This window comes from Myotis lucifugus, unplaced genomic scaffold (assembly GCF_000147115.1).
Source record: "Myotis lucifugus unplaced genomic scaffold, Myoluc2.0 scaffold_425, whole genome shotgun sequence".
Taxonomy (NCBI): Eukaryota; Metazoa; Chordata; class Mammalia; order Chiroptera; family Vespertilionidae; genus Myotis; species Myotis lucifugus.
Genome location: NW_005871473.1, coordinates 572,231 through 586,617, shown reverse-complemented (window position 1 = coordinate 586,617; position 14,387 = coordinate 572,231). Strand labels below are relative to the sequence as shown.

General features: G+C 51.3%; 1 protein-coding gene across 1 annotated transcript in view; it reads left to right on the top strand.

Annotated features, from left to right (window-relative positions):
• Positions 1-886: 886 nt before the first annotated feature.
• LOC106694369 (cytosolic carboxypeptidase 4-like) overlaps positions 887-14,387 on the top strand; it is a 68,224-nt gene continuing 54,723 nt past the window's right edge. Inside the window, exon 1 of the mRNA XM_023744047.1 lies at positions 887-1,084. Within this exon, the coding sequence (XP_023599815.1) occupies positions 1,034-1,084 (51 nt within the window). The 5' untranslated portion in view covers positions 887-1,033. The remainder of the gene's footprint in view (positions 1,085-14,387) is intronic.

Here is a 14,387-nt window from a genome sequence, read left to right as displayed (position 1 = left end):
TCCCCCTAACTGTGCAGGTCTGCGCTTATTTCTTGCAAAAATTCAAATACCGACGGGAAAGGGCACCTGAGCCACTGTCACCCATTTACTTATTTTTTTATTTTGATGTTGTTGGTCCTCACCTGAGGATATTTTCCCGTTGATCTTTTAGAGCGAGTGGAAGAGAGAGGGAGAGACAGAGAGAAACATCGATGTGAGAGAAACCCATCAATTGCTTGCCTCCTGCACGTGCCCGGACCAGGGCCTGGGCCGGGGAGGAGCCTGCAACCGAGGTACACATGCCCTTGACTGGAAATCGAACCCTGACCTCCTGGTTCGTTCACAGGTTGACGCTCAACCACGCCGGCCGGGCCAGGCGTCCCATCTCTGCGGCTCGGTTTTCTCCATTGTAACACGGGGGGGTGGGATGCGGTGGCAATCACGGAACGCCCGCCCCAGGGTGACTGGGAAAGTGGAAAGCTTATGTAAGGGGCCCAGTCGGTGGAAAGTGTCCGGGGCTGTTGTTTTCCTCCTCGGCCAGGGCTCCTGTCCCGAAGCCTGGGACCTCAGGGGGCCCCGGGCCGGCCGGGCCGCTGTGCCCAGCCCGCCCCAGTTGTGCAAGCGCTCTTGGTTCTCTTGTTACCCGGGAGCCGGCAACAAACCAAAATAAAGGAAGGGGACAGGCGGGGAGGGCCGAGCCTCCGCAGGGAGCCTGAGCCGGTCAGCTGGGAATGCCTGTCAGCCATCCAGGGCGGCTCCCGCATGGGCCTGGAGGTGGGAGAGTGACTCACGCCGGCCGGTGCCCTCTCCACCCCCCCGCGCCCACATGCTCGGCCCTCCCCAGCCCGGGGCTCACCTAATCCCCACCGTGGGAGTCGGGGGGCATGTGCGGCCGAGCCGAGGTCTAGGGTTGCACACAGGAGCCTGCGAGTGGAAGTCTCCGTGCAGCCAGCGTCCCACGAGGCGGGCAGCGAGGTCAGCCTGGCCGCTGCCGTTGCCTCTCCAGCCCAGACCCGGCCGGCCGCAGGCAGCGCCGCCCCGCACCCGGGAGGGCATGGCCGAACCAGAGGGCAGCGGGCTGCAGGTGCTGCTGCACACGCTTCAGGTAGGAAGGGGCGGAGGGGCTGCAGGCGGGCCACCTGGCGGGCTGCGTCTCCGGGCCCCTCCGGCCGGCCCCTCCGGTGCCCGGGCTCGGTTGGTTTGCTCATCGGCGGTGATCGTAGCCTGGGAGTCAGCCGAGGCTCTCACCTTGAGGCGGACCCAAGGGATGCTCTGGGGGTTAAATATTTAGCACGGACGCTGTTGCTGAGAGCTCTGCTGAAGCCGTTGAACCTGGTGGGATTAGAGGCTCAGGCGGCAAGATCGGGTTTTCGGGGGAGACGAAAGCGGGGGGAAAAGGCCCCCCTGGCACATGAGGACGTGTTGATGGTGCCCCTCAGCCCAGCGAGCGGGGAGGCCTGGCCCAGGAGGCCAGGGGTACGGGAAGCCACTCCTCTGGGCTTCTGCTGAACCTGCTCTGGGTTCCCACCGAGTGTCTGCCTTAGAGTTGCCCGGGGAGCTTTGCTAACGCTGCACCTGCCCAGGTGGGTCGGCCAGAGGGAATCAGGATCACCCCGGGGCCCCGGCTGGCATGGCCCAGTGGTTGAGAGCCGACCTATGAACCAGGAGGTCACGGTTCGATTCCCGGTCGGTCGGGGCACATGCCCGGGTTGCGGGCTCGATCCCCAATGTGGGGCGTGCGGGAGGCAGCCGGTCGATGATTCTCGCTCATCATGGATGTTTCTGTCTCTCTCTCTCTCCCTCTCTCTTCCTCTCTGAAATCAATAAAAATTAAAAACAAAACAAAAAAAGAATCGCCATGGGCCAGGGTCTGGGAGTTGGCCTCCCTACAGAGTGGTTCTGTTCACGCCTCGGTTTGAGAACTCTTGTCCTGAAGCAAACTTGGTTGCACCCTAGAATCACCTGGGGACTCGCCCCAACTCCCCCCGCCCCGCCCCCCCCCCAAATCAGATTTAATTGGCCTGGGAGCAGCTTGGCCACTGACGGTTAGAAGACGCCCTGGGTGGTCTCCATGTGCCGCTAAGGTCAAGATCCATGCTTTCCAAACGTGGGCAGAGGCGTGAGCTTAACCGGATGCAGAGAATGCCTGGGCTGGGAGGGCCCAGGGGTCGTGGAAATCTGAAGGCTGTGATCGGGGGCCACGGAGGATGGGCCGTGGTACCTCCGCCCTCATGTGGACTGTAAACGTTGTGTACTCCGCTGTAAAAAACGGTCTTAGTTTTCCTCTGATTATTTTTGTTTTTTATTATTTAAAAAATATATTTTTATTGATTTCAGAGAGGAAGGGGGAGAGAGAGAGAGAGAGAAACATCAATGATGAGAGAGAATCACTGATCAGCTGCCTCCTGCATACACCCCATTGGGGATGGAGCCTGCAACCCGGGCATGTACCCCGACTGGGAATCAAACTGTGACCTCCTGGTTCATAGGTTGATGCTCAATCACTGAGCCACTCTGGCCGGGCTCCTCCGATTCTTAACGAGAGCTGTAACCCTAAAAAGTTAAAGAATGAATAAATCCAACCTTCCATGTAAAGATAAGAAAACCGAGTTTCAGAAATGAAATAGTCCCCCCCCCCCCCCCCCCCCGGCTCCCAAGGTCAGGTAACCACCTAACTGGGGAACTGGGACCGGCACCAAACAATTCCAAGATCCCGTGACGTCATGTCCTTTGACTCATTCGATGCGTAAAAGGCAAGGACGCGTCTGGGCTGGGAGCGTCGGGGGTGGGAGCGAACCTCAGAATAAATTTTCCGCCGGCTCGGAAGTCACTGCCAGTTGAGCACAACCCCCTGAATTCCCACCAGTGGGGGGTTTATAATTGATATTTAGAATGATCGCTCCGGGCCATTGCGGGATTCTCAATCAAAGGAAGATTTAATTATGTCCCATATACCCTACTAAGTCCGCAATTAACCAGAACATTAAAATAACGGGATCGAGCTTTCCCTGTGCGCTCGAGTTGGTCAGAATCCGGGTGTAGAATTATGTGGGTTCCTGGCCTAGCCTTGAGCCAGCCCCCACAACTGTCCCCACGAGTCCCCCTTCTGTCTTGGCGGAACCAATCAGAACTCCGACATACAGTCCAACCTCGGTTCTCCAACGAGCGTCTCCCGTCTCCAACAATTCGCTCCTCCGCCCGACAAAGCTTTCATGCTGACACCTGTAGGATCCCTCACGCGGCTCTCAGGCGACAAAGGGGGGAATCCCGAGTATGAATCAGTTTACCGCTGTTAATATCTCAGGAAACTGGGCTGTGAATATTTTCCTGTGTGTGTGTTTGCTGTTTTTGTGTGTTTGTTTGTTTTTGCTTTTGTTGCTTCTTATTTGTTATTACATTTTTATTTTTCACTGTACATTTCCTTCCCTTTTTGGTTAAGTTTTCATTTCCATTTCAGGTCCCTTTTGTTTTTGAAGTGTTTATTTCTAGATTAAGTAGTACATTAGACATGTACCGTACGTATATAAGAAAGGTTAAAGGAGGGGATCATTTGGGGGTCTGGAACGAATTAATTCCATTGACATTATTTGTAATGGGAAAAATGATTCAGTTTTCGAACAGTCTTCTGGAATGAATTAAGTTCGAGAACTGAGGTTCCACTATACTTTATTTTATATATTTTTTATTTTAAATATATTTTTATTGATGTCAGAGAGGAAAGGAGAGGGAGAGATAGAAACATCAATGATGAGAGAGAATCATTGAGCGGCTGCCTCCTGCACACCTCCTACTGGGGATCGAGCCCGAAACCCAGGGATGTACCCTTGACCAGAACAGAACCCGAGACCCTTCAGTCCACAGGCCGATGCTCTATCTACTGAGCCAAACCAGCCAGGGCAGTTTCACTATACTTTAAAAAAAGAGGACCAGCCCGGCCAGCGTGGCCCAGTGGTTGAGTGTCAACCTATGAACCAGGAGGTCACGGTTCGATTCCTGATCAGGGCACATGCCTGCACTGCAGGCTCCATCCCCAGTAGGGGGCGTGCAGAAGGCAGCCGATCCATGATTCTCTCTCATCATTGACGTCTCTCTCTCTCTCTCTCTCTCCCTCTCCCTTCCTCTCTGAAGTCAATATGAATATCTTAAAAACATAAAGAAAGAGGACCCAGCGCAGATATTCCACACAATCGTATCTCGTGATGGATTTGGGGGGCTCTCCCCCAACCCCCGCGGACGAGGAGGGCCCTGGAGTTTCTGAGAAGTTAGCTGAACCGCTTTCGACGGGCGATCCCAAGGGTCTTACTGATTCAAGCCAGACCTGCATTCCTTGTACATCAAGGAGAGAGAAGGCTTGGTGTTGCTTCTCTAGCCTCTGGGGAAGACTGTGTGGTTGGTGTTAGGGTCGCCCAAGGAGGTACACACGAGGCCGAAAGGGGTAAAGAATTATGACTTTTTTAGGTCATCTGGGAACTAGAAGGGCCTGCCTGTGGACTGAAGGGTCCTGGGTTCGACTCCGGTCAAGGGCACATGGGTTGCAGGCTTGATCCTTAGTAAGGGGCGTGCAAGAGGCAGCCGACCCATGATTCTCTCTCATCATTGATGTTTCCATCTGTCTCTCCCTCTCCCTTCCTCTCTGAAATCAATAAAAAATATATATTAAACACAAACAAACAAAACAGAAGTGCTTGTGAGCTCTACACGCTGTTCAAACGACCGCAGTTTTCTGGTTTCCCCGGTCGAGGACACGGTGGCAAGACTGGGGACACTGGCCTACGCTTTTCATCAGTCCGCCCGGCTTTTTTCCTGGGCGGACGCCAACGCGCGTGGATGAAAAGGAAGGCATCTCGTTCTGTCGCGCTCTCATCTCCCCCCCCCCCCCCCATGCCCCACGCTCATGGGGGACTACGCGGGGCAGCCAGGGTAGCAGCACGCGGGCGCCACGCCGGCTCCCGCACCCCGAGCCCTCCCCCAGCGGCATCCCCCGCACACCAGTGCAGCTCCTTATTGAAGCATGAAACGTGTGCGATGGTTCGGTCAGCGTGGGCAGCCCCGGAGCTGCAGTACGGGCACATTTTTGCGGTTTGCATGGGTGCTCTGGGGTTTGACGTCAGAGCTGTTCCAGTTGAATCCCAGGTCTGTGTGTCTTTGCCAACATGAGCAGAGCGAGCGCCTTCTCTCGGTCATCTCTGATGGATCGTGAGCGAGGCTGCGGGATGTGGCTTCCTGTCTGGAGGTAGCATTGAGCTGTAGGTCATCGGAAAGCTGGTGGGGGGACAAGACTGTTGGGTGGGATGGTATGTCCAGAAGAGCAAGGCCTGCCCAGCTGGCGTGGCTCAGGTGGTTGAGCATCATCCTGTTTAGTGAAGGGTCACCGGTTCGATTCCCGGTAGGGTGCATACCCAGGTTGTGGGTTCGGTCCCTGGTTGGGGCGCATGCGTGAGGCAGTTGATCGGTGTTTCTCTCTCCCTCCCCCTTCCTCTCTCTAAAATCAATACAATTTAGCCCTAGCCGGTTTGGCTCAGTGGATAAAGCGTTGGTGTCCTGGGTTCGATTCCAGTCAAGGGCACATGACTGGGTTGCAGGCTCCATCCCCAGTAGGGGGTGTGCAGGAGGCAGCCAATCCATGATTCTCTCTCATCATTGATGTTTCTCTCCCTCTCTCTCTCTCTCTTCCTTCCTCTCTGAAATCACTAAAATATATATTGAAAAAAGAAATCAGTATAATTTTAAAAAGTATCTAAAGACATAAAAAGATGAGCAAGGTCTTTGAATTTTGACTCAGCCCCTCACCATGTATGGGATGCAGGACAGACTGTTGAACTTTTCTTTACTGGGATGTTTTTCATCTTGAAATGAGAATTAGAATACCTGCTCATGGGCTTATTCTGCGTTCATAGAGAAAATGCATGTGGAAAGGTCAGCATCGTGTGTGTGCCTGAAGGCCAGTCGTGATTGTATTGAAACACTGTGCCTGGCGTCATGGAAACACGATGTTAGCGTGACAAGGGAGGAGGATGAAAAGTTTTTGTGGAGCAAGTCTGCACGTGATGACGGTCAAGGTAAACATGCAAAAAAAATTTGATGGCTTTTGGAAGCCCGAACTCCTCCTGGCTGGAGGTCCAGGGAAGGCCTGAGAAAGTGGGTCAGGTGTCAGCAGGGGAAGGCGTGGTTGCCAGAGGCAGGAGGGCGCCCAGTGATCTTGCCCAAGTCGGAAAAGTGTGGGAAGCCCGGCCGGTGTGGCTCAGTGGTTGAGCGTCGACCTATGAACCAGGAGGTTGGGGTTCGATTCCCGGTCAGGGCACATGCCCGGGGTTGCGGGCTTGATTCCTAGTAGGGGACGTGCAGGAGGCAGCCGATCCATGATTCTCTCTCATCATTGATGTTTCTCTCTCTCTCTTCCCCTCTCCCTTCCTCTCTGAAATTAAAAAGAATATATACATGTATATATATATATATATATATATATATATTTTTTTTTAAAAAAAAGAATATAAGGACAGATATGGAGGCTTTGAACAAGGTTCTCCTTGCGGCCTGCGGGCCATTCTGCTCGGGCTCGGAGGCCAGATGGCCATGGGGATCAGCCTTAGCCTCAGGTTTCAGATGAAAGGCAGGCTCAGTTTTCACACTTGGGGTATCTGATGAAACGTTCCCTGAGGGATTTGGAGAGAAGGCTGCGTCTCCAATAAATGCCGGTAATGAATTCTCTCTCCCCGCCCTTCCCCCTCCAAAAGAGAAAACCCCAGTGGGTGGTAACATCTCTCTTCTCTGGATCCCACCACCCAGCACAGCTCCGTGCCCTAAATTTCAACCCCCTGGGCTTCTGTACCCCACCCCCCTTAGGACTCGCGCTAACCCAAGCCGCTCCTATAACGATGCACAGTAGGTAATTAGGAAGAGGCTCAGAGCAAATCCCATTTTCTCCTGGACTTTCATCACTTAGTCATAAAATATACATTGCACATCCTCATATGCATTGGTCTATATCAGAATATATACGTTAAATGTCCTAAAGGAAAAAAAAAAAGTTCTCCAAAGGACAGCTCACATTCTGGGCTGAGCAAGAGGCTAAGATGATGCCCGGCCACATGGCTCAGAGGTTGAGCGTCGACCTATGAACCAGGAGGTCACGGTTCCATTCCCGGTCAGGGCACATGCCCGGCTTGCGGGCTCGATCCCCAGTGTGGGGCGTGCAGGAGGCAGCCGATCCATGATTCTCTCTCATCATTGATGTTTCTATCTCTCTCTCTCTCTCCCTCTCCCTTCCTCTCTGAAATCAATAAAAAAATATATTCAGAAAAAGAAAATGCCTAGGTTAAAAAAAAGTACTAGCTAAAATTTTATAAAAGTGACCCAACTTTATAGCGCTTCTCCTTCTGCATATCCAAAAAGGAAAGGCTGTTAATATTTGCGCTTGAGGTACCGTCTGTCATATTGATTCTTCGAAAATGCGGAGAATTATCGTAGCGCTCAAAATCAATTAAGGGCATTCTGCACGTTTCACTAAACGACACTTGAAATAAAAAAGTGTGCGTCAGCCGCTGACATTTCAAGGGCTATATTCGCTCGTCACTGAGGCTTGACAAATGGAAATTAGTTACAAACCTGGCCAGAATGGGAATCCAATACTGTCTCCAGTCTTGTTGAACAGTCTTATTCAAGAGCTCTCTGTATGTAACACGTATGCCGTTTTTCCATTTGGGATGTTGTGACGGGGTTCCATTTGAAATCTGAAGCTGGCTGTTTGACAGTTGGTCCTGTCTCTTCAGCCTGGGTCTCGGTGGGGCAGAGATGGAGGTAGCCGGCTGGTATGTTCCTACTTTGCCTTGGCAGGGGTTTAGCGCCCAGAGGTGCCATATTGGACATGGCATATGGGCAGTCAGTGGGTCCCGGCTACCGGTCACTCCTTGAGACCATTCAACAGAGACAGGGTGGAATCCTACATGAACATTGATTCCAATCCTGCCAGCACCGTGGGGGAGCCACAGGGCACCCACAAACATCTGCTCTGCCCCCCACCATAAGCCAGCTGCTGATGGTGGGTGGAAGGACAAAGATTACATGGGAAGTTGGCAAAAGGGTGAAGCCAAATGGGCAGTTTACAGGTGAGTGGGCTAGAGATTTTCCAAGGCCTGTGGGTATGCAAAGGCTGGGGGTCTGCAAAGGCCTGTGGGTGTGCAAAGGCTGGGGGTCTGCAAAGGCCTGTGGGTGTGCAAAGGCTGGGGGTTTGCAAAGGCCTGTGGGTGTGCAAAGGCCTGTGGTGTGCAAAGGCCTGTGGGTGTGCAAAGGCTGGGGTCCTCAAAGGGCTGGCGCTCTGGTTTCCGCAGTAAAGCTGTTCATCCTTCCATGATCACAGGCAGCTCCCAGTGGGGAGGACAGGCTGCGTTTCCAGGGGAGCTCCAGGGCCGCGTGCAGCTCCCAGCCAGGTCAGAAGGTGCCTTTTTAATCAGAACAGCACAGCCACGGTCACAGAGCGTGATTCATATTTCTTTTGTAAAAAAAAAAAAAATATATATATATATATTTTTATTGATTTCAGAGAGGGAGGGTGAGGGAGAGAGAGATAGAAACATCAATGATGAGAGGGAATCATTGATCGGCTGCCTCCTGCACCTTGGACCGAGCCCACAACCCAGGCATGTGCCCTTGACCAGAATCGAACCTGGGACCCTTCGGTCTGCAGGCTGATGCCCTATCCGCTGAGCCAAACCGGCTAGGGAAATGACTCATATTTCTTATAACTCTAGCTGGTCCCCGATATTCTGTTTCTGCCCTGTTCACAACTGCCCCTGTGGCCTGTGAGGAGTGGCCTTGGTCCTCTGAGTTGCTCAGTCTGCGGGGACGCTCTCTGGGTGTTCCCGTGATGCCTGGAGCAATAGGAACGTAGCCCATTGCCGGGACTTGAACATGGTGTTGCGTATTCTTACTTCCGCAATGAGAAGTCTGTTCTGTGACCTTGACTGCTGAAATATAGAAGGTGGAGGGGTCAAGGGAGGGCCTGTTCTTTTCACTGAAGTCACGGTCAGCTTCTTGCACCTGAATCTTATTGCAGCTGCTCACCCTGCAGCCTTGGGGACTCCATGTACCGTGATGTGGCCGGGAAGATAACTGTGACCTTGCTGAGCGTGGTGTCCACGACATTTCATATCTTTTAAAAATAGATATTTTTATTGATTTCAGAGAGGAAGGGAGAGGGAGAGAGAGATAGAAGCATCAATGATGAGAGAGAATCATGGATCGGCTGCCTCCTGCACGCCCCACACTGGGGATCGAGCCTGCAACCCGGGCAAGTGCCCTGACCGGGAATTGAACCGTCATCTCCTGGTTCAACCATGGAGCCACACTGGCCGGGCTTTTTGACTTTTTAAAGTGAGTTATTTTTAAACTAGAGGCCCAATGCACGAAAATTCATGCAAGAGTAGGCCTTCCTTCCCCCGGCTGCCAGCACCGGCTTCCCTCCAGCACCCGGGACCCGGGCTTCCCTCCTCCGGCCACTGGCAGGCGCCCGGGACCCCAGCTGCTTCCCTCCGGCCCCGCTTCGTCCAGAAGGACGTCCGGAATGACGCCCAGAAGGATGTCTGGTCTAATTAGCATATTACCCTTTTATTATTGTAGATTATAATTGACTGTGATATGCATTTTACCACTCATCTCATGGTCCAGATGAGCCCGGCAAGGCCACCAGTGGTGGATTGAAATGGCAAAGATGGAATTTTAGCAGGGACGCCCACTAGGCCGAGCTAGAATATAGACAGAGCACTGATACCCACTTCCTGCTAGGTCTTCCCTCTATTGGTTGTTTATTTCTTTTTTTTCCTCAAAAAAAAAAAAGAATTCTTCTGCCGTCTGTGGCTTTGAAGATCACATGAGAAGAGTCATTGCGATCACTGTCCTTGGAGGCGAAGAACCTTGAGGGCCTCGGTTGCGGTTCTGTTAGGGCCCGAGGCAGCGATGGCCAGAATGACTTACTCTCAGGCCCAGATGCCACTCCATCACCCCCGGCATCCGGTGCCCTGGGGCGAGGACCACGGCTTCTCCTCATTTCCTGCCTGACTTCGCCACACGGGCAGGCTCGCGGCTCTGTCTCGCTTCCTCTCTCTCCCCTGTTCTCAGTCCGCTCTCCCCGCGTGGCTTCCTCCGTCATATACCAGCCATTCATCAGGGCTGCCTCCACCTGTGTCTCTCTCTAGTCCTCACCTTCCCATTGTTAACGTAACCTGTAAAGAATTCGAACCTGTAAAGAAATTTTTGTGTGTGCGTGAGTTTATTTGAGCCCAACTGTCGACAACTGTCTGGAAGCAGAAACTCAACGTATTGAGAGAATGCCCCGGAGAACGGCGTGTTCTTCACCTTGTTTGTACCTTACCATCCAAGGAAGAGATGTACATGGGTGACACGAAATCCCTGGGGGACAGACGAGGGAGGCGGGACAAAGCAAAGGCAGGAAACGCCTGGGATTCGGTAAAACATAAAATGCTTCTTTTACTTAGGTGGGTGCAGGACAGTCAGCCGTTAACTCGACAACAACGAGGGGGTTTGTGTCTCTGTCTGGTGCATTGGTTGTGCCCTGAGGGGTCCGGAAAAAGGGAAGTTACAAGTTTCCCTGACATTCCAAAGGTGTGTTATCTTAGATGCAAACAGACAATATAGGCTCAGCTAAAGATCAGAGTTGGCCCTAGCCAGCTTGGCTCAGTGGATAGAGCGTCAGCCTGCGGACTGAAGGGTCCCAGGTTCGATTCCGGTCAAGGGCACATGCCTGGGTTTCGGGCTCCATCCCCAGTGTGGGGCGTGCAGGAGGCAACTGAACAATGATTCTCTCTTATCATTGATGTTTCTCTCTCTCCTTCTCTCTTCCTCTCTGAAATCAATAAGGAAATATATATATTAAAAAAAAAAAGATCAGAGTTGGTCTTTCTCAGGGAAGATACCGGCCTAGGACATGACTACACACCATAGACTGCTTCTCAATGAAAAAAAAGTTTAATTTCAGACCATCCTTGGTGCTTACTTTACGTCCCTGAGTTTGCAAGGCCTATCGGTTATCATCACAAGTAGCACCCCATCTCTCCCTCAAAAGGCACAGTTATGTAACCGACACGTCTCTGGAAATTTGACATCTTTGCTTGAATATCTTACAGGCATTCCAATTACTGTGAGCTCTTGGTTTAAAAAAAAAAACAAAAAACTAATTCCCATATTTCTTCCCAGTTAATGGCGTCGATACCCACCGGTTGCTTTTCCTTGATCGTTTGATTTCTCGGATCGAGTCAATAAACTCTCCAGGCTGTGCATTCAGAACACATCCCCCGTCTGCCCGCTGCTATCTCCTCCCCACAGTCTAGTTCAGCCACAATCCTCTCTTACTTGGACGGATCTTAAAATCCATTCTCCGTATCGTAATCAGGTTGACATTTAAATCAGTTCATGACGTTATTATTATTATTATTTATTTTTTGGCCTAAAATCCTCTTACAAGAAGGGAAGTAAATAACTGGGAACAATAATAGAATTTACTATGCCACTAAACTAGGCAGGGCAGAGAGAATTTATTGAGCGTCATTGTGCTAGGTTATTTGCATTTGCTCTGTTATTTAATTTAAGCTTCATCTCATCTCTGTGTCCGTGGGCATCATTCCAGTGCGTTCCAGCTAAAACAAAGCAGAACAAAAGAAGCAAATTGATCAACAAGAAAAATAAGGCTCAGAGCGGTGACAATATCTTGCTCACACAGCTAGCAAGTGTTAACGCCGAATTCGAACCTGAGTTGGTTCTTCCTAGTGCTAAAACCCAAGGGTTGTCTGTTTGGATTTTTCGCAACTTTGTTGGAACCAATCATTTTTTTAAAAAAACATATTTTAATTGATTTCAGAGAGGAAGGGAGAGAGAGAGAGCTAGAAACATCAATGATGAGAGAGAATCATGGATCAGCTGCCTCCTGCACGACCCACACTGGGGATCGAGCCCTCAACCCGGGCGTGTGCCCTGACCTGGAATCGAGCCGTGACCTCCTGGTCGATGCTCAGCCACGGAGCCACGCCAGCCGGGCCTGTCATCTTTCCTCATCTGTCCTCAGGAATGCTTTCTGAGAGGTTTTTGTGTTCCTCGGGCCATTTGCCTAATGATTTATCTATCAATTGTCATCATCACAACCTTGCTGAAGACTTTCCCTGGGTGACTGTATTGAGTAAGAACAGATCTGGCGATGGATAACTGAAAGCTGACAATCGCCCTTTTGTCCTTTCTCTCAAGAAGAAGCCTGGGTGAGCCGGTTGGGCTCAGTGGATAGAGCGTTGGCCTGTGAACTGAAAGGTTCCAGGTTCCATTCCAGTCAAGGGCACGTGCCCGGGTTGTGGGCTCGATCCCCAGTGGGGGACTTGCAGGAGGCAGCCGATCCATGATTCTTTCTCATCATGGATGTTTCTATCTCTCTCTACCTCTTCCTTCCTCTCTGAAATCAATAAAAATATATTTTAAAAAAATCATATGTCTGAAATCCAACCCTAGGGACGTCAGATTTAGTAGGTCTGAAGGGGTTTGAGAATCTGTAGCTTAAAAAGTTGTCATAGCCCGGCCGGTGTGGCTCAGTGGTTGAGCATCGACCTATGAACCAGGAGGTCACGGTTCGATTCCCGCTCAGGGCACATGCCCGGGTTGCGGGCTCGATCCCCAGTAGGGGGCGTGCAGGAGGCAGCCGATCCACGATTCTCTCTCATCATGGATGTTTCCATCCCTCTCTTCCTTTGCCCTTCCTTTCTGAAATCCATAAAAACATATTTAAGAAAAGAAAAAATAGAAGCCAGCTCTGACTTCCTTGTCTCACTGACATTGGGACCCCCGTCTAGGGTGTGTCCATATAACCGTTCTTCTCAGATTCACCCTCAGGGCCTCTTTATTAGGAGACGTTCTCACCTTTTCCCGGGCTCAGCCCCACTTCCACGAGTGCATCCGTCCCTGTGGGAGCAGTTCTCCTTCGAGGTGCTAGGGACCCCCAGTCCACCTCGCCTTTCCCCCTTTGCTTCTCTCTGGGCTGAAGACTGGCAGCGGGGGATTGGAGGGGTGGAAAATGAGAGACAAGTATAAAGGCTCCATCTCGCAGCTTGGATTTCAGAGACAACAAAACAAAACAAAACAAAACACGTGTTCTCAGGGCGTATCTGCCCCATGTTGACGCTGACAAAGGCTGCCTTGGCTCGAACTCCGCCGCCGATGTTGGCCCTCCGCAAATCAAGCGCCTGTGACAACACTGTAATTACGCTCCCGAAACAAAGGCAGCGAGGAGATGCATTTTAAATATCCTTTATTTGCTTGCTCCAGGGGGGCCTGCGCATATCAGGGCTGGAGAGCAGGTGCAGAGGTTAAAAATAACACGCGACACAATCAAGAGCCCCCCGGGCCGGCTTTCTGTCCTGTCTGTTGCAGATGCGAGTGTTTCCCTGGAGGCCTGAGCATTTCGAGAGGTGATGGGGGTGGGCGTGGAGTTTGATGCTTGGATTCTGTTCACAGGGCGGGAAAACAGGGTACAGAGGACCAAGCAGGTCTCTCCTCACTCGGGCGGAGCTAGAAAGCAAATGTGTACTTGTCACCCGCCATGAGCTTCTCAATCTCTCATGAATTCAGTGTCGATTATTTTTTTAAGATTAGGCAATATGTCAGTATGTAAATCACAAAGAAATAGCCACGCCTTGCTCAGCCGGCGTGGCTCAGTGGTTGTGTGTGGAGGTTCGATTCCCGGTCAGAGCACACGCCCGGGTTTCGGGCTCCATCCCCAGGAGGCAGCTGATCCATGATTCTGTCTCATCATTGATGTCTCTCTCTCTCTCGCTCTCTCTCTCTCTCTCTCTCTCTCTCCCTTCCTCTCTGAAAAAAAAAAAAAGAAATAGCCACGCCTTAACACAAGCTTCTTTTTTTATTCTCACTTGAGGATATTTTTTCCATTGATTTTTTTTTTAGAGAGAATGGAAGGGAGGGAGGAGATGGAGAGAGAGAGAAACATGGATGTGAGAGAGACACATTGATTGGTTGCCTCCCACATGTGCCCCAACCAGGGCCGGGGATTGAGCCTGCAACGGAGGAATGTGTCCTTGACCAGAATCGAACCCGGGGCCCTTCAGTCTTTGGGCCGACGGTCCAACCACTGAGTCAAACCGACCAGGGAGACTTTAAAATTAGAGTTTCAAACAGTGGTGTGCCTCTTTGGGCGGTGATGAGTTCCCTGTCCTGGATGGCTTAAAAAAAAAAAAAATTATTAGCAGTGGTTCTCAACCTTCCTAATGCTGCGACCCTTTAATACAGTTCCTCATGTTGTGGTGACCCCCAATTTCATTGTTACAAATTGAACATAAAGCATAGTGATGAATCACAAAAACAATATGTAATTATATATGTGTTTTCCGATGGTCTTAGGCGAC